Raw genomic sequence first — 19737 nt, forward strand, 5'->3', positions numbered from 1 at the left:
ACTCCTCTGCCTGCACCTGCACTGGGTGTCCATATTCCCTCCTTCTCCAGTGGGAGAGACATGCAAGGCACAGGTTGGCAAGGCACAGACCAAAGCTCTGCCCACACGGCCCCAAGAAGATTGAAGATCTGAGAGGAGCCTGCAGGGCCAGTCAGCTTCACTGCACAGGTGGCACAAGCAGGATGTGAGGAATCAGCACCCACACAGTTGCAGTATGACAGGCATAAAGGGGGAGCAGGGCACTTACTTCATCCTTTCTGCATCCGTCAAGGGTTCCTGCACAGGGAAGAAAACAGCTGTGAGATTCTCTTAGAAGAGGAGTTGGTCTCTCACACTGTCCTAAAAGGCAGTCTTGGTTGCTAGATCCTAGCTGTGACTCTTCCTCCTCTGCTCTGACAGGTAATACTAGGCAAGCTTAGAACTACAAGGATTTGTACACGCTGCTCAGCTGTCTGATACTAAAACACACTGTGTGCTCTGGTTCAGGGTAGAAGACTAGAAACCACCACACAAGTTAGGTAACTTTACCCTACCATGGTGCAATCTCAGCATCTCTTTAGTAACATCACCACCTTAGCAGGTCTTTCAGCTTCTTCCACATCTACAGCTGGCAGGCAGCAGGAATCTCACAGGCCAGTATACACAGGAATCACTAGTCACCACTGAAATCACTTGTGGGGCCCCTGAAGCCCCACAAAAATCATGAGCAAGAATCATTTGGAAGCTGAAAAATGTGGCTACCAATTATATGACCCAGATTATGCTGCAAAAGAAGGTTTCTTCCTGCAGACCTGAAACCAGCCACTATAAGTATTCTAGGACAGCAGAAGAAATGCTAAAGGTCAGGAAAGTCTGTAAAAGAAAATTTTATGGGCAAGATCCCCAGAGATAGCTGGAGCAGGGCCCTGCAGAACAAGGAGACAGAGAGCAGTGACAAGAGCACACAGCTCAGCTATTCTGAACTCTCTGTGCTAACCCATGAGATGGCTGCTGCCTGCCAGGAGGGCTGGGACATATTTAATTAGCACTAGAAACAACTTTTTTTTTTTTGTGAAAGCCAAGACTCTGACTATTCTCACAAAGTTTAAACTGCCCATGGATTATTTTTGGTGCTTGATACCAAGAGCACTTCACAAACCCAAGTGCAGCCACCCTTCAGATAGTTTATTACGTGTCACAGTCAGCTCTGGGCTGAGAGACCATGTCAGACAGCCAAGGACAAGGCTGCTAACAATCCCATGAAGTACACCATCCCAGTTCTGGCCTTCAGACATCATGGGGCTCCTTTCTTCATTAATTCATACTTTAAAAGAATGGTCTTTAACACCTGCATACACCCTCCTGTTCCTAAGGGCAAAGCATCAATCCATTCTTTTCTTACCTCCTGACTCTACATGGCAATCAGTTAATTCACACAGAATTATCTCACAGCTGCCTCCCCTGCCCCCACAAATACACAAACAGCAGATGAGAGTGACCAGGCAAAGGGGATAATGTGATTCTTATTAATGCAAGGTAATGGCATTGCCTCAAAGCAGGCTAGAGAAAAGAGGAGAAAGCTTAAAGGACCTGAAACAGCCATCATACAAAGATCAAGTACCCTGAGGCAGCCAGACACAGGGCACACACAAAGCACTAGAAACATCCCAGCATCTCCTGACAATGAAGCTGCCTGCCTTCTGCACACGCCTGCTACTCAGCAGCCTGAAGGGCCTCCAACCAGCAAACACCTGGGAAGTTTGTAGTGGGGAGAACAGCACCACTTTCTACCTCCCTTAACTCCTGGGGCCAAAGGGAAGCTGGTTACTCCCAGGAAGATACACCCAACCTCTAGCACACCCATGAGTGGCACCCACAAGTGAGCAACTTCTGATGATTAAGCACCCACAATATGAGGTCTGGGGGCCTTGCTCTCAGTCTCTGCCTTGGCATTACAGACTAGATGAGATCCAGGTAGGGGGTTGGCCTTTGTGAGAGCCCTGCCTGCAAGTCGGTGACCCTGGCACCTACCTTGTTTAGTGCCAGGTTGAAGGAAGGGGAGGATCTAGATGGGGTAGGCCCCTCCTCCCGACTCCAGCATGTTGGAGTGGAGCAGGATCCTTTCTCTGGGTAGTTCGGCTCCACTGTACGCTTCTGCCCAAGCTTAGCACACTGATGGTGTGGCTGTAATAGCTGTGAACAGGGACTGCTTTCATCCCTTCTGCCCTCTGCACTGCTTTTCCATGAAGACAGTGAATGCTGCTGCCCAGAGGATGTCCCTGCCAGCCCCAGGTCTGCCAGCTGCTGCAGCTCATACTGACACAGATCTACTACCCTTCTCTCCAAGGAAAGGAGTTTTCCCTTACTGTCCTTCCTCCCAAGGACAGGTTTCTTTCTTAGTCTGGAAACTCTCTCAGCTTCCTCAGCATACTTTCTGTGGCCCGAAGCCATTCCCAGCCCCTCACTTTTCTTTTCTGCTTTTCTTCTGCTTGGGCAGGGGGATCTTTCAGTTGCATGCTTGGTTTTGACCCCTTTTAGGCGACCTTCCCCTTGGCCTTCTGGCACGGAGCTTCTGGGGAAAAGGGGAGAGTTCTGGTCTTGTTCTGCTGCCCTGGTCTCTCCCAGTGAGCGCAAGCGGCTGGGACTCAGCACCCGCTGGGTAATCTCATCCAGGAATTTGGAGAACTGCAGTTTTTCCTCTGTGATCTTCTCCCTGCGCTTGACAGAGTCAGCAGCCCTGCTGCTGCTTTGCTCCAGGGAGCGCTTCTCCCTAGGGCTGAGGCAGAGCTGAGGATCACTGTATTTGCGTGAGCCACGACCATGGCAAAGTGTCTCTACTGAGCGGGACTTGCATAAGCTCTCAGGGCATGAGCCAGTCATGTTGGTCTGCTTCAGGATCCCTTTGAGAGGCAGGTGCGTAGAGGAGACACGAAACTTCCTTGGTGTCAGGACTTCAGGAGGCTCTTTAAATATAAGAGAGCGTTCCAGGCTTCTGCTCTTGAAAGAGCAAGTGGGATGGTGTCTTTCATCTCCAGACACCAGAACTGTCTCCATGCTACGGCTCACAAATTTGCTGCGGTGCCCACGACTGCGGTTCGGGCACCGCTTCCCACTTCGCTGCCCCATCTTCCCACCACGCTGAAGTGCTGGAGAGACAGTCTGGCTCTTGACGTCCAACTCTGCTCTGCACCCTGCCACTTCCTTCTCACTGCTGGACTCCAGGGACCACGATGAGGAGAAGTTCAGGTTGCAAACCTCAAACCCCTCTGCCTGCTCGAGCTGGCCTGCCTCGGTGTAACTAAACCCTATTTGCTGGTGCAATGGTGTTAAGCCCTTTGTCACCCGGCAAGTTGTTACCTGACTCTGCTCAGCCAAGATCACTCCATCCTGGTCGTCACGAATGATGGGCACCTCATGTCGGATTTCACGATGCTGCGGGGGCGCCTTGCGGTAAGGCTTCTTTGACGGGGCTGTGCTCGACATCCTCCCACCTGCGTGGCTCCGAAAGCGAGTTACCTACCAACAGCAGAAAGTGCACAGAAGAGAGAGTCACCGCTGCTCCATCCAACCCTAGAAGTGACCCAGCAGGAATTTGGCTCCCCTGGAGTCCCGGAGCAGGTCCCCATGCAGAGTGCTAATAGAGCAGGTAAAGGATGTAGCCACAAGCCTTGAGCAGCAGCTGCAGGAGAGGGAGCAAAGTAAGAGGCAGCCGTGTCCTTCTCCCAGCTAGTGAGAGCAGAGGGCTGGCACATCCTCTCCCCCCTCTACACACGCTCACTCACGTAGTTGTGTGTCCAGATTATATATAGCAAATGAGAACAGGCCTCTCAGCAGCACATTGATTAGGCTCTTTAGGAAAGGCCTTTTTCAATATGGAAACTGCAAGCCTTACAGGCAGCAGTGACAGCTGGAGCAGGAGTTATTGATCATGTCCTGTCACTGTCAGCAGGGACTATGTGGGAGGAGACTTTAGCCATTAAAGAGCCCAGAATTTTTTGGCTTACACTGGGACGAGTGCAGCAGACCACAGGAGATTTGTTAGAAGGAAAACTGATTACTCTGGCAGAAAAGACAGACAACCCCCAAGTCACAGGTGGCATCAAATTAGGGAGTAACAGCTTTGACCCCTTGGTACTTAAGCCCAGATTTTGCAACACAGAATCACAGAATGGTTTGGGCTGGAAGGGACCTTAAAGATCATCTCATTCCACCCCCCCTGCCATGGCCAGGGACACCTCCTACTAGATCAGGATGCTCAGAGCCCCATCCAGTCTGGCCTTGAACCTCCAGGGATGAGGAGCTCACAACCTCTCCAGGCAACCTGTTCCAGTGCCTCACCACCCCTAGAGGGAATAAGTGCACAATATGTAGCCATGCAGCTGTACCACTAGTGGAAAGATTAGTTCCTTCACCCTAGCTCTGCTAGGATTCTTCCTGCTGCAGGAACAGTACAAGAGAAAAAAATAGGGTAGAAGAAAAGCAGCTGTCTTGTATATACAGAAGAAACACCTTCATTTCCATCTTCTAGGTATGCTGTTGAGGGCAAGGAAGACTTCCCCACAAGTAGCCAAAATGTCAACCACCCTGTTGTATACAAGAAAAGAAATCTCAGAGCTATCAAGCAGGTGCTGCAGAGCCCAATACCAGACCTTCCTCAGAGACAACATATGCATCATTGATAGTTGTCCTATATTTGGATTAAGTGCCCAATTCTCATTCCCCTTGCAAGACCCTTACACTCAGCAAGACTAGCATCTCTGCAATCCTCAGCACCTGACCTGCAGCCCTTCATGCAGCCCTTCAAAGTGCACGACCTGCGTCCACTCAGCTCATGCTCTCTCCCCACTTCTACAAGCAGGGCCACACAAGTCCTTTTTACATACCTGCAGTCAATGGCTACCACAGGGCCCGTGACCCAGCAGACTTCACTTGCTTTGTGTGTTGGACAGTGGAGTTTTACATGGTAAGAGTCTAAACAGAGCCTTGAGAATTCTCTCCAGTTCGTAACCTCAAGAATTCTCTCCAATCCTTATCTAGCTGCCTCTTTTGACACCCAGACTGAGTCCTCTGAGAGGAAGGCAAGTAGGAGGTGTCTGCACCAAGCACAGAGCAGTCCCAAGCCTTAACAGGCTTTACAATTCACAGGTACATTTGCAAACCATCCTTCACTCAGCTATAAACACAAGCTCACAAAAGTTTCTCACACCTTTCCACAAACACAAACAACTTCCTAGGACTAACCTGTAAATCTCCCCCATCAGAATGCTGGGAACTTCCCCTTGCTGCAGTCATTCCCTCAAAGTCCCTTGTCCTAAAAAGACTCAAATAGATGCAGAGATCTCTAATATTTTAGAAAAATTACATCCATAATACTGAATGCATTTCACTGTATCCCTAAGCAAAACAGATAGGTCTGATTTGCTGGGAAGACATTTCTCTTTTTCAAAAAGAAAAGCCAGAAGAAGGTTTGTAAACGGCCTGCTATCAAACAGGCGGTCTAGGTGACTCTCCTCTCAATTTCTGCCAGGCTAAGGACAGGAGATGTGCATGAAGATATGCCTAGCTGAAATCACAATAATTTCTCTAGTTCATACGGACATGAGCACTTACCAGCCTGGGCTCAAATTCAAAGCCTCATGAAGCCAGGACACTCACTCAGATGACCTGGAGAGAAACAAATAGCTTAGCATCCACCAAAACAGCCAGCTTGAAATCTCATCCCATAAACATGTAAGGCATAGGGAATATTTATAGTCAAGGACAACTGGGACGGCCACCTCATTCCAGGTACCTGCCTCAACCCACATCAGATCTTCTGAAAGTAAAGAAAATGAACTTACAAATACCTGGCCACATAGCCCAGCAAGAGCCAGAAAGACACATGGCAAGGAAATGTTCAAGGCACTCAGGCAACTGGAATCACATAAACTCAATATTCATGGAGCAATGGCTTCAAAGCAACATTGGTTCCAGAAAGGAACCTCCTTTAGAATGGGACCCTCCCAGCTAATCATCCCTGTCACTGCAGAGAGATGCTAACTGTGAAGCCTTCAATACAGAAGTTTGGTGATGCTAACAATTATCTCACTCATCCTTTTAAGTCAGTGTTTTTCACCCACAAATGAGCTGGCAACTATCAGGCTTTTGTTTGAGCCAAAACATTTGTGCATAGAGCTGTGATAACCCACACCTCCACAAGGGAGAGGAAGGCAAGCTACTCCTTGATTGCCATCAAACAGCATATCACACTCTACCTTGTGGTTAACAGGTTCTGTAAAATATCCAGCCAACCATGGACACAAAACAGGTTCAGGAACGACCTTCCTCTCTGGTCAAAGCCGGAGGTAGTTAACTGGTTTTGTCTGGGATAGAGTTAATTTTATTCCTAGTAGCTAGTAAGTGCCGTACTTTGGATTTCGGATGAGAATAATGTTGATAACACACTGATGTTTTAGATGTTGCTAAGCAGTGTTTACATTAAGGCAAAGATTCTTCAGCTTCTCACCCTATCAGTGAGAAGGCTGAGGGGCACAAGAAGCTGAGAGGTGACATGGCCGGGACAGCTGACCCCCACTGTCCAAAGGGATGTCCCATAGCATATGGTGTCATGGTCAGTATACAAACTAGGGGGAAAGGTGGCCATGGGCCACCGCTCAGGAATTGGCTGGGCATTGGTCAGCAGGTGGTGAGCAATTGCACTGTGCATCCCTTGTTTTGTATATTCTACTTATTTTATTATGATCCCTTCCTTTTCTGTCCCATTTAACTGTCAGTATCTCAACCAACAAAATTTTACTTCTTTCCAAAATCTCTCCCCATTCCACTGAGGGGTAAGAAGTGAGCCAACAGCTGTGTGATGCTTAATTGCCAGTGGAAATCAAACCACAACAGGTAGCCATCACTACAAGAAGAGAATTGGGTTGATGTGGGTTAGTCATCTGTAAGAGAGTAGCTTTGTAGCCATCTACTCTGCCACTAGCATGAGAGTAAAGCCTTCAGGAAAGCCTTCCTTTCCCTGAAGCACTGTTGCTGCTGTGCTATTTTTCCATGCCAGTGGCTTGAAGCCCTGGGAGGTGGGACAGGAGGCAGGGTGTGGAGCAGCTATACACACACAAGGAGAGTCAGACTGAAGGTGAAAGGAACAAGCAGGCAACCAGGACCATGCAAAATCAAGTTCTGCCAAAACAAACTGAAGAGGTGTCCCAGTGCTGGCCCTGCCCCAACAAGCTGTCTGGCTACTTTCCTTGCTACAATGCTGGAGTCGGGTCTCAACTAGCACACCGAAAAACAGCTTCACAACAGTGGAACTGCTCTGTGGGGCGAACTGTAAAGTATGACTGGAGAGAGAGAGAGAGAGAGAGGAAGAACATGCACCTCCAGGAAGGATCAGACCAGCATAGTTTTGAATCTGTTTTCCATCAACTCCCAGCAGAAGCTGGTTCAGCATCATGGCATAACCACCAGCCACATGGCAGACAGACAGATGTTTCCAGGAACAGCTGCACCCAACGTCCACATATGTTTCCATTGCAGCTGTGCTCAGAATGAACATGCCAAAGGTCTCCCAGTCTCTCACCACACTGCTCCTCAGGCTCAAACAGAACTCTCCTGCTTCCTACCCTAGAGGCAGCAACTATGTTACCTGCCATCTCATCCCCACTTACTTGGAAAAGATACAAGGATTTGAAATCTACTCTCATGATCTAAGAATTTCCATAGATAGTTAAAAACTCATAGGGCTGCCAGGCAACTTTCCCTCAAACAAGGACTTACAGATCTGAAGTGACGACGTGTCCAAACATTTCTGGTCGTTTGTCTCTGAATCAGCTTTCTCCTGTCAGTATTCAGCAGCATCTGGCTAACAGCTCCTGAAACATGAGAAAGGAAACTTGGTGTCAGTCACCTATCAGCACAAAACATGGAAACAACCAGGCATGCTCAGAACAACCCATAGCCAGGTGACAGGGCAGAAGTCAACAGCAAACTGCTGCACCATCAGACTACTATCTAATGCCAGGTAAAATGCCTTCACTGTAAAAGCTCCATGTCTTCACTGTATCCCAGAAAGCACAGGTCTTTTAGCCATCTCTCCACTGAGCAGGATGCCTGTGCAGACCACTAACTGACCTCAGAAAAGCAGCTGTTTTTCCTGCATAGCTCCAGGGGTCCCTGCTTCCCCACCTGCATTGCTGCACACCATCAAGAATCCAGTTGCTGTCATTCTGCTCCAACCACTCTGCCACACCAACCTAATTTCGTTTTGCAGACATGCCTGCAGTGAACAGCACGGCAAAGGCCTCCTCATCTACAGTACCTGAGCATCTCCTGCTACCACAGAGTGAGAATCCCGAGGTGGTTCGATTCACCACGCCTCTGTTCAGAGAGGAGCAGATACTCTCTGCAGAACAGATGGACCTTGTGCTCCAAAGCAGAAATGGATATAGGTAATATCCAGAAATAGAAGAAGGCACTAATTCTGCTCATCACACTATTCACAAGTCTGTCTCTGAAGAAGCTTGCTGTCAAGTCCACATTAAGACTACCCTGCAGAAGCTCAATTTTAGCCCGGAGCTACAGCAGGAGGCAGCTCTTCAGCTATTTTAATTAGCACTATAATACAAGAGGAAACTTAAACTCCTAGTTCTTTTTATCCATCTTTCCACCTCTCATCAGTAATGCTCCTTAACATTTACAGTCCTCTTTCTGCCAGTCTATCACCTGCAGTAGGCCCAATTCTATTGTCTTCTAGCTATTACCCACTGTTGTTCCAGTAGGATTTCTAAGGTAACTGACAGTAACAGCTTCACTGGATTGGCTTACTAAGGGCCACGAGGCTCACACTAACAAAAACCACACAAACTCTTCACAGGGGCACCATGTCCTGGTTACTGCTGGGACAGAGTTAATTTTCTTTCTGGTAGCTGGTACAGTGATGTGGTTTGGATTTGGGATGAGAATGATGTTAACACACTGATGATTTAGCTGTTACCATGCAGTGCTTACTGTAATTCAAGGAATTTTCAGTTTCTTGTGCCAGTGACAAGGTGCATGAGAAGCTGGGAGGAAGGATAGTCAGGACAGCTGACCAAAGCTCAGAGGGAGCACAGTCAGGACAGCTGACTCAAACCAAGCAAAGGAATATTCCATACTTAATGGCATCATGCTCAGTACATAAACTATGGAGAGCTGCTGGGAAGGGCCAACTGCTGGGAAGAGGCTGGGCATTGGTCAGCAGGTGGTGACCAATTGCATTTTGCATCCCTCGTTTTTCTTGGGTTTTATTCCTCTCTCCCTCTCTCCATTATGACTGTTATTATATTTTACTTTATTTAAATTATTAAACAGCTCTAATCCCAACCCACAAGTTTTACTTTTTTTCAGCTCTTTTCCCCGTCCCCCTGGGAGCAGAGGGGAGAGTGACCAAGTGCCTGCATAGTACTTGGTTGCCAGCTGGGGTTAACCACAACACAGTGACAAGAGTGCAGCTGCACAGGCAGCACACAAGCTTGACTCTAGCTGACTTTACCAGAGAACATCCCTCAGTGCAAAATCCACTTGCAGGGTAGCTCTGTTCTCTATGTGATCTGAGAAAGGCAAAACCTTTACCACACACCACAAACAGATGTCATCTCACACAGAATTGGTTAAGACAGTTCTGTGGGCCCTGTACAGAATAAACAGCCACTTGGCATGCATACAAAACCACACCACCACCCATGAGCATTGCTTTATTTCCAGTAACAAGAAGGAGGTCCCTAGCAGGGAAAGGAAGGTTCAAATAGGAATGTTTTGGACAAAAAGGGAAAGAACAAGAGAAATAAAAAAGGCAACATTTGTAGGCACCTAGTGTATTCCTCATACTTGGCAAGTCCCTTGAGGCCTGATGTAGCCAACACATTGGTTCTAAGATGCATACAACTTCTTCCTAATTGTAGTTGCAGCAGCTGAACATTCCCTGCAAAGAGGCAGACAACTTGCAGGCTTTTCTTCATCACACCTTCTCTTATGTTGCCTTTTCTGACCTTACCAGTGCTGAGGGTCAGCAGTGTCCCCTCCTCAAGAGAAATACAATGATTATGATGCAGATACAGTTTCTTATTTCAGGTACTGTATCACCTTTCCAGCTTTTCCTCTTAACAGCAGCATTTCTTTAGCGCTGCTTTTTATTCAGAAAGATAAACTTGTACTAATGAAAAAATATATTCCATAGCACAATCACAGTCACATTTGTTTCTAATGCAACACTACAGAAATATTTTTTGTGGCTATCAGAGTCAGCAGACTACAAAAACTTGCAGGTACAATACCCACAAGTAACAAAACCAAACGTCCTGTGACATATATCCAATCACCACAGTTAACCTGGAATATCGCTCTCTGTGGGCCAACCTATATTCTGCATGCATATCCAATACAGGATATTGGCACATCCTGCTTTAGGAGGTATCAATATTTCCTGACTAGCTTCATGAAAAGCAAAAACAAGAGAGTTTTGTCTAGTTGCCTTCCTGTGCTCATGGATAGAGGAAACCTTAGATTTCAGAAGTCTCAAGCCAGACTACCTGAGAAGCTGCTGCAGAAAGCCTGACCAAAACAACTAACCAGGGAGATGGACAATGCAATAACTGCACCAAGGGATGTCTGTCCAGGACAGGAAAACAAGCTGTGTGAAATTAAAAACAGCACCTGTAGACTGCTGGTGCCAAGCACAATAGAAAAGGACTGCAAGGTTATTAAAGGGCCCTTTAACATTTAATGAGAGAGATCTTTTCATTCAGAGAAGGCATCTCAAAAGAATGTTCAGATCCATTCTACTGCTGTCTATGTTGAAGCTCATTTTAAAATAAAAGTATGACAGCTCCAAGTGCAGACTCACATCTCAGTTCTGCCTGTATGTTAATGCTCAGGATTCAGAGCTGAGTAATAGCATTATAGTGACTCTTGGATTAAAATAGAATTTCAGGAGGATTATTGCTCATTCCTGCTTTTCCATACCAATTAACCTTGACTGTTAGGCAGAAACCTCTGTTCTCTGCATGGGAACAATTCCAAGAGCTATCAAGAAAAAGGGATCAGGCTAGCTGTTGAACAACAGTCCATGTAACAAGCCCTACTTAACACCTAAGACATTTCCAAAGAAAATGAAATCCCTGGACTCCAGTCATACATAGTTCTTGTTGAATGGAAATACCACAGGACGTATCATGTATCAGTCACATCCACTGCACCATGCTGAATTCTCTTAAAAATTATCAGAATCACACTTTTCTTACAGTCCTGCTCTCTCCTTCCACATTACAAAGATCTCAGTCCCTATAATTCAGTTGCACTCCACACCCTTGAACGTGCATTTTATTATCTACTCTCTGCTGTGTTAAGAGTAGCTTTGCTTCCCTAATTCTTCTATAGAAGCCAGGACGGGTCAACATTGACCAAGAAATGCTAGCATCACTAACATGTAACTGGAATAGAATGCAACAGCTGATTAACATTTGAACAGGAACAGAACAGGAAGCAAAGGACCAGAACTCAATCCCCAGAAGGAATGTTAATGGAGAATAAAAATACCCAGGGGAGATTTTGACCAGGAAATGAGCACCAGCTTTTTAATACATATAAAGCACAGAACCACCATTAATGGCTATACCTGAAATTGCACAAGAACCAGCTCAGCGAAAGGTCATTTACCAAGCTATCTTTAGCACAGACAGCTACATCAAGGGCTAATGACAGCTTCTCATTCAGAACTGCTGACACACCAGAAGCGTGTTTAGTTTGTTCAGTGATCCTTGCAACTCTCACAAGGTAGTTTAGGCTACAAACTTTCAGAGTCTCTTCATCATAGCACCCTGGGTTTCATGTTCTTCCTCACTCTGTCTTCTTACCTGTTCTTTTAAGATCTCCCATGAGAAGACTTCTGGAGTATATTGCTCAGAAATTTAAATATATACCAGAACATTAGATAAAAACTCATGGAGAGTAGGAGAACTCTCAAAAGTTTATGGAAGTGTCTGGACCCAGCTAGAAAAAGCAAATCTTGATACTCTAACAACATGTATCTGGATAAAGCTGATACTTCACATGAGGGAAATTTGGGAGTCATGGCCTTAAACTTTCTCTAACACAAGCAAGGGAATGGCTGCCACAAGAAGACATTTGAAGAGAAGTGGAAGAGGGAGATTTCTGAAAAATCATCAGGCAGGAATTCCTTTCCCACACACCTCTGTCATATCCTGTGCTGTGTAGGAGGGGAAGAAGAGGGAGAAAAATCCTGCATTACCTTCCCAGAGCATAAAATCAAAAGGCATTTAATTAGGACAAGGTAGAAGCAGCTTAAATTTTTCAACTACTGAAAGGCAGATTCTCACCTCCCCATGTCTCACACAACCCCCAGCAATTAATATCAGCAGTCCTCTTGTTTCAAAGCTTTGGTTCAGAAGTTCTGGGCAAATGGCAATCTCATCTCTACAGTGCCAGGAACTGCATGTCACTGAGCTGCCCCTCTAGCACAGATACAGTCATGCCACAGAATGCTCCATTGCTGGAGCATTCAACGATACACTTGCCACAATTCACTCCCCAAAACGTGTCCTCTGTCCGAGACCCTCAGTGATGCACAGATGGCTGACACACTATGCAGTATCTACACAGTGGGACAATGGAGCAGAGCACATTATTTGCATTATTTACAGAGGACAGATGGACAAGTTGCTACAGTGACCTAGCCTACAGAGCATCTGCAATGCTGAGGAGGTGCTAAGTCCAGCTCTAATGCTTGCAGGTGCTGACAAAAACAAATTCAAAAAATAAAACGGCTGTTTACAGCAGTCAGCTTTATTCTGAAATGCTATCACTACAACCACGCTTGCAGAGTAATTCACATGCCAGTTTTATTCCCATAGAGCCTTTACTAGCAAGCAGAACACAAGATGTATTGACTAGATTTATCCTTTTCAACCAAAAAGAGAACTGACATCTGCAGTACTTACTTATTCCTTGGCCATAAGTTCTGTATGTGTGTAAGTCACCACATATAGCAGGTGGCACATACTGTTGGGAGACACAGACCAGGAAGGAAACAGCACCAAAATTGGGTGATGTTTATTTCAAGCTATGGATGAAGAAAAGTAGGAAAATTCAGCTCAAACCTGCTCAGCCATCTGATTTTTTTAAACATTAAACATTTGTGCCAGGTTTAAAGACGTTGCTTTTTGCTGACTGAACAGACAGGACACTAACCACATCACAGGCACTTTTATTGGTAGGCAGAGGACAAAACATTACAGGGGTCTTACATCTGCTCTATACAGGAAAAGGCCTCATTTACAAGGAGGATCAACCTACTTTAATTAGACACTACAGCTAAGAATGACCAAGTTGTACAAAGGTTCACAATGATCAGTTCGCCCATCCTCCACCAACATGCACCACAACAGGCTCTTTCATTCCATGATCACATGGCTGCAGCCAAACATGACAGACTGTTCAGCAAGTAATAAAAAGGATCAGCTTTTTCCCCAAGGTCTTGTCTACATATACACTGTACTAAATTAAATTGACTTAGAAAATAATATAAAGCAGTGTAACGCTCCTGGGCAAATGTTCTTAACTCAGTTTAAGAGCACTTTACATTGAAACAACTTAAGTTAAATAGATAGATACCAGACACAAACTAAATTAAGGATGCCTATACAGGAATGCTGCACTAATACAATCACAGCTGTCTCTAATCTGATTAAGTTAAATCAGTACAACTTCCCTGCAATGGCAAAATCCTTACCGATATTGACGTTAACCCTTTCTTGCACTTTTCTACTTCCACAGGTTTTGTTGGTTTTGTGTTTGGTTTGGGGTTTTTTCTTCCAAAAAACCCCAAACCCACAACAGTGTGGCCTCGCTCACAATCAAAATAAGCTAACTACACTACACAAGGTGTATTAAGACACTAAAGGTATTGACATTTAGATGTCTTGAAAATTTTATTAATCCTATGCCAAATAAACATCACAACAATGCTCAGACCAGTGCAGCTTAATATTTTCTCTACCTTCCCCAGGCAAGATAGAAAAGGTGATCACAAATACTCAGACAGTACACAGTTTTCCTTACTCCCACACTGCTGTTGCTTGCTGATTTTCTACACCCCTGGAGCAGTTCCGGGAAGCCAATGTTCCCCACTTGCCCATTCCTAAGGGTATGGCTCACCAACAGTTTATCTGAGCCAGCTGGAGTGTGGAGTTAGAGCACGTTATCTAACTGCCCCCAGGCACAGTCTCACTACTGACCCTCTTCTACCAACATATCTTCTTCTCCTGTTAACTGTGAGGCAAGCACATACACAAACCAAATCCTAGGTCACAGACCTAACATGCTACAAACCCACACTCTAACATCATCTCTCATCTCCTCAGTTCCCACAGTGTTTCCCCAGGAAACATTTCTGTCAAAATTAAATTTCAACAATTCTAAAATTAGTAGTGTTCTTTCCATTCCTCATTAAAAACTGTTCAAACTCTTCCTCCTGGATACCAAAATTAAATTTAGCTCAATTCTCTTGGCACTCTTTCATCTCTACCTGCATTTTCAATCGTGTCTCTTTGAGCTTATTGGTCTTCCTCACATTCATACCAGCAACACAACCATTTCTCTCTGCTCAGGGCCACCTTCTACTGCTGCCTCTGACCTACTATGTGTAGAACTAACTTCCTCTTCAGAGCAAATTTTCCAAGTTTAGCACAGAAAGACATCATCAAGAATCCTCTCAGAGCCCCTTGAAGAGAACTAAATCCCTCATTAGCCTTCAGAAACTAAATTGTGTCACAACTTTGAATAAAGTGGTGAACTGTCACTTGAGTACACAGAGCAACCCTGAAATCAAATCAACCTGAGCTGTAAGGTACTTTCTTTTTTTTTTTTTTTTTGAAAGAGCTGCTTTGAAGCATCAAAGACTGCAGGTCTGCAGGTACACAAGAGTTTGGCTGCTAAGGGAACCACACTTAACATATTTTTGGTTTTATAAGATTTAAACTTCAATTCTTAAAGGGATTCAGATATATTTTTGCAATAAACTGTTTGGTCTTAAGTCTCAGATTCACACTGGTGCAACTATAAAGTTACGTGGACCCACACCAATTCTAGGATTCATTGTCACCATAAATACATGCAAAAAAGGTAGGAACAATTTCCATTCCAGAAGTAGAGGAATTGAGGCACTAGGACAAAAAACCAGTTTTCTGCACTGGTTTTGCATTAAGTCGCAAGTTAAAGAAAAACAGACTCAGCTGTCATAAGAAAGAACTGAAAAAAAATTCAGCAAGACAGTCTTACTTTTTGCACCTAAAACAAGAATGATCTGGGATAGAAAAGAGAAAGGAAAGTGCGCATGAGCTAAACACCTACCTGACAGCAATTGAGTTGAATTGCTGCAATTCTGTATTAGAACAAATAAAGCAGCAGCCCTGATCCAGTAGTAGAACAATATTTGTACTATACTCAATTTTTTTCTGCTGCTGGGGTTTAATCCCAGCAAGAATTGCTTTGGTTTAATTAGCTTTTCCTTAGCAGATGGTCAGATATGAGAGGCAGAGAATGGTACAGGCTTAACTGCTGGGTGATTGTGCAGCTGCATCTGTAGCTGAACAGTTAAGCATGTCCAGGGCTACAGCTGTAGTTTGCATGACAGGCCATATCTGCCATTAGCCAAATGTCAGACTCCTCTTTTCCCAGATTATGTATCAGTCAGAGGCACATCCAAAGGCAGACAAACAAATAATATGCAGCTTCACCACCATCCCCTTTCTCAGACAAAATCCTCAAATCTTCATTATCTGGAAGTCCCTCTTTCTTTGGTGATAGAAGCACATTCAGAAGCATTGCCATGGGAACTCAAGACATCCTCTGTGCTATTCATCAGAGAAGATCTAGCACAGAAATATTTTATGATCTCTACAGCAATGAATACATACAGCAGTCAGCATAATGAAGTAGAACTAGTGACACCAGTGTTGTGTGAGGACAGCAGCGGGGTGCTCTTCAACCAAGCTGCCTGAACCTTGCATCACCTACAATGAGCAATAACTTGCTGTAAACTGGCAGGGAAAAGCAGAGCAGCACTGAGGAATGCAAAGAGATGTCTGAGGAGTAAAACTATCCAGCCAAAGGGATGAAAGAGAAAACGGGTCATCACAGCCCTTTCCCAAAGCTGATTATATCCTGGCCCTTTCTCTTCCCAGAGGTTACAAGTGGTGTTGCTACTGACTCCTATGCAAAGCAGGATTCCTACCAGGCACAGAGATCTCCCACTTAACCCATGTCACAGCCACTGCCTACTTTGGAGGCTAAACCAAATGCTTCTCATTGATTTCCACTCAGCCTCTGTATCCAGGCACAATACTGAGTGTTAGAGCATCCACTCCTGCACACACTGGCAGCAGTCATCTCAACAGGCCACAAAGGCAGAACAAGGAGATGGCTTTCAAATCCATGCTTTTGGCCTAGCAGATTCAGAGCCTGAGCCAGGGGCAGGAACAGGCACAAAACGTGTCTCAACTCTGTAAACAATACAGCAGCATGGCTCCTGAAGCAGCATGTAACCCTGGAGCATCTTCTTTCTTTTGTGTAGTGTGGTCCTCTAGTTAATCTGCCTCAGTTTGCCTCATTTGTTTGGTTTCGGTTTTTTTGTTTTGATTGGGTTTTTTTAATGATTCTCTTAGTCTTCAGCACCACTGAATCACTGAGAGATTTCATTCTGAGCTCAGTCACAGAAATATAACATGGCTTAATCCAGCTTAGGAAAAACAAACAGATCCGCCCATCTATCTTTCACTGATGACCTGTGTAAAGCACGCAACTGGCAGCGGCTCCTCTCTCCCTGTTCCCCTGGGCTCCAGTCAGGCCTTGTAACAGCAGGATCCCAGCCACAGCAGAGGGGACTCACACCTTCACCTCCTGCCCTGCACAGGGAGGCTGCCTGTCACCAGCAGTCATGGGATGCACTGCTTGTCCTTCTGTACATACTGTGGCGTACCCTCTAGGTTCACCTTTCTCCCTTGGAGGGGGATAACCGCAGATTCCCCACTTGTGACCAAGCTGGGTTGCTTCAGCTCTTCCCTCAGACACAACTTCTCTTTGTGGCAGATGAGTCAGAGAGAGTTCCCATTAACTACCTCCTTCCACAGCTGTCATCATTGCTAGCACCAGTGATGCTCTTCAGCTGGAGCTGATTATGAGCATCAATCGTCTCAAGGGGCAATTGCAGCAAAGGCTCATCACTTCAGTTTTACCACAAGGTCAGCTTCTGCAGTCTACTTCACATCTCCTGCCTGGCATTGCTCTTGTAAAACTGAAATGCCTTTACCACTGTTGTCCTTTGGGATAGCATAAGTCCATTTATTATTCTAAGGTTAAGGAAAACCACTCCTTTTTAGTAATGCTAAACAGACAAGCTTCTCCTCTACACAGGGCTTTCTCCTGTAGATCCCCCACAAGTAAACCCAATGCAGCTCTTCAGAGAGCAAGCAGGGAATGAGAAATAGTTGAGCTACAAGTGAAACCACCTATCCTCAAGGGGGCTCTAACTGAGGACTAATAAACCCCAGATATCTTAAAGAAAGCAAGCCACCACATTCCAGGTACCTATTTTTGTCAAATGTCAGACAAGAACCCAAGGAGCTAGTGGCTCACTGCTAATCTAAGGGCAAAGACCATGGAGGAATGCCAGCATATAGCCAGGCAGATGTTGCATGGACAAGGTGTTTGCTCAGTAGTGAGCTGTTCACTCACGCCTTCAGCTTCATGCAGCTGCACGAGCGCGGCTCTGCTGAGTCTGTGACTCTGGACTAAGGAATGTCTCAACTGGACAAACACCACATCTGCTGCCGGCTCAAGGTGCCCAGATCAGAACAACTCCCAATTTTACCGTCCAGCTGTAGCAGTATCTTCTGCTCTCTATTCCACCAGGGGGAGATCTAGCTACTTGGGAGGGTTACAGCCCTTGCCAGAGGAACATATTGCCCAGATACAGGAGCACAGAGGCCTGGATTCCTACAGTATTGAAGTCCAGAGCAGGGAAGCCAAAACAAGGACTTAGTGACTTTCTCTCCACAACATATTAAAACTCACTGACAGAATGGAAAAAGGCCAATAATTAGCCGTACCTCCTCCTTGGCCAATGTCACATCTATTTCATTCTTATTCCCTCACTCCTTTCCTGGCAACTGGAAAGTGTCAGCAGAAGCAGTATGTAATCCAAAACAAGAGCTCCATCTTTGCAGCCATAGCCCGTATTGCATGACAAAGCTGAAACAAGCAGTATGGCAATGATTATAGACACTTAAATGTTCTGTCAGTAACCTGCCATACAATCAGATTTTAGACTTACTTATATTTTGCTACCACCTCCTGTTGCTGCAGGGTGTATTATCCAATCTGCCACTACAGAACAGAGGAAGGAAAATGAAGATTCAGGCAACACACTCTCTCAGTATCCAAGCCCTAATAGTCACATATGGAGTCAGTGGCAACTAGTTTGAAATGAAATGCACAGTTTACATGAAACCAAAACAGAAGAGAGCCCAACGTGAATAATTTCCAACTTTTTCACAACGCTAAGTGCCTTGGAACAAATAACATTCCCTTAAACATCCTGCTTTGAAAAGCTTCTGAGAGCAAATTCTTTCATTCCTACTACTATCTAAGGATGGCAGTAAGGAGGTCTTCTGCAGAAGACTAACGTTAATAAGGAAATGACTGGCAGGTCACAGAATTTCAGGCTACTAGAAATTGCCAAAAGGGAAACTGCAAAAGATGCAAGCAAACAGAGTAATGAACAGCCCAGGGCTTACCCAGAACACAGAAGATGGTTTGCTGTTACTTCCACAAGCCTTGCCTATGGGCTGCCCATAATGATGCCACCAAACAGGATCACGTTTCCTTGTGCCAGGGAAATGAAAGACTTGTATAGAGAACAAGTATGGCTTGCATGACGGGTGCATAGCAAACTAGTGACCATTTCTAAAAACAGACGTCATGACAAGGATCCAGCTTAACAAGGATCCAGAGTAACAGCTACATCCTGATCTGCCATCCTTCAGCAAACTTCCTGTCCTCAGCTCTTGGGGTACCAGCTAGAAAACGAAAGATTTTCCAGAAGAAACTGGAACAGAGCATTTACCCACTAACTGGGGGAAGCACTCCTGCCCAGGTTAAATCCCAGAGCCATTCCATCTCCAGGCAGACATCTCGTGCACTGAGCAGAGCTGCATGGCACGAACCACTCAATCATCTACTGATTGCCAAGAGCACACAGGCTGCAGGGGGGACCAACCAACCTTAATTGGCCTTATCGGTGTAAATTAACCGTACAACACACCCAAGCAAACAGTCAGTTCCTTTGGAGAAGCAGGCATGAGCTATTTTGCTGCAGCTATAAAGGAAACATTGCTGCTAGGACATGCCCCTGGAGTGACTGTGCCGCTCAGCTCTCCCGGTGCATTCCTGGGGTTGTTTAGCATGGATTCAGCTCCAGCCTTTCCACAAGCAAGAAGTCTGAACCCTGAATGCCATCTGCAAACACAGCCAGACTCCACCTCCTGCATGCCTGCAGGCCACCAGGTGTGGCCAGGAATGGCACAAGCTACACACAAAATACACCTTTGATGTGGAGCTGAAAGCATGTAGCCACGGGGCATGAACAGCACGCCGCCCGCCGCCGTGCTGACTCCCACTGCAGGAATGCGGCTGCAACCACAGGCCAAGGAA

General features: G+C 45.6%; 1 protein-coding gene across 5 annotated transcripts in view; it reads right to left on the reverse strand.

The window, feature by feature from the left end:
• TJAP1 (tight junction associated protein 1) overlaps positions 1 to 19737 on the reverse strand; it is a 40247-nt gene that overhangs the window by 9520 nt on the left and 10990 nt on the right. For 3 of the 5 annotated variants that reach the window (XM_038133456.1, XM_038133451.1, XM_038133455.1), the window contains 4 exons: positions 7753 to 7847; positions 5590 to 5643; positions 3337 to 3495; positions 248 to 276 (listed from right to left, as the gene is read on the reverse strand). In XM_038133456.1, the coding sequence (XP_037989384.1) occupies positions 248 to 276; positions 3337 to 3462 (155 nt within the window). In that variant the 5' untranslated portion in view covers positions 3463 to 3495; positions 5590 to 5643; positions 7753 to 7847. Of the gene's footprint in view, positions 1 to 247; positions 277 to 3336; positions 3496 to 5589; positions 5644 to 7752; positions 7848 to 12968; positions 13091 to 19737 lie in introns of all 5 variants that reach the window. The other 2 variants (XM_038133453.1, XM_038133452.1) reach the window with 2 other exon arrangements.

The sequence above is a fragment of the Motacilla alba genome, chromosome 3 (genome assembly GCF_015832195.1).
Source record: "Motacilla alba alba isolate MOTALB_02 chromosome 3, Motacilla_alba_V1.0_pri, whole genome shotgun sequence".
NCBI lineage: Eukaryota > Metazoa > Chordata > Aves > Passeriformes > Motacillidae > Motacilla > Motacilla alba.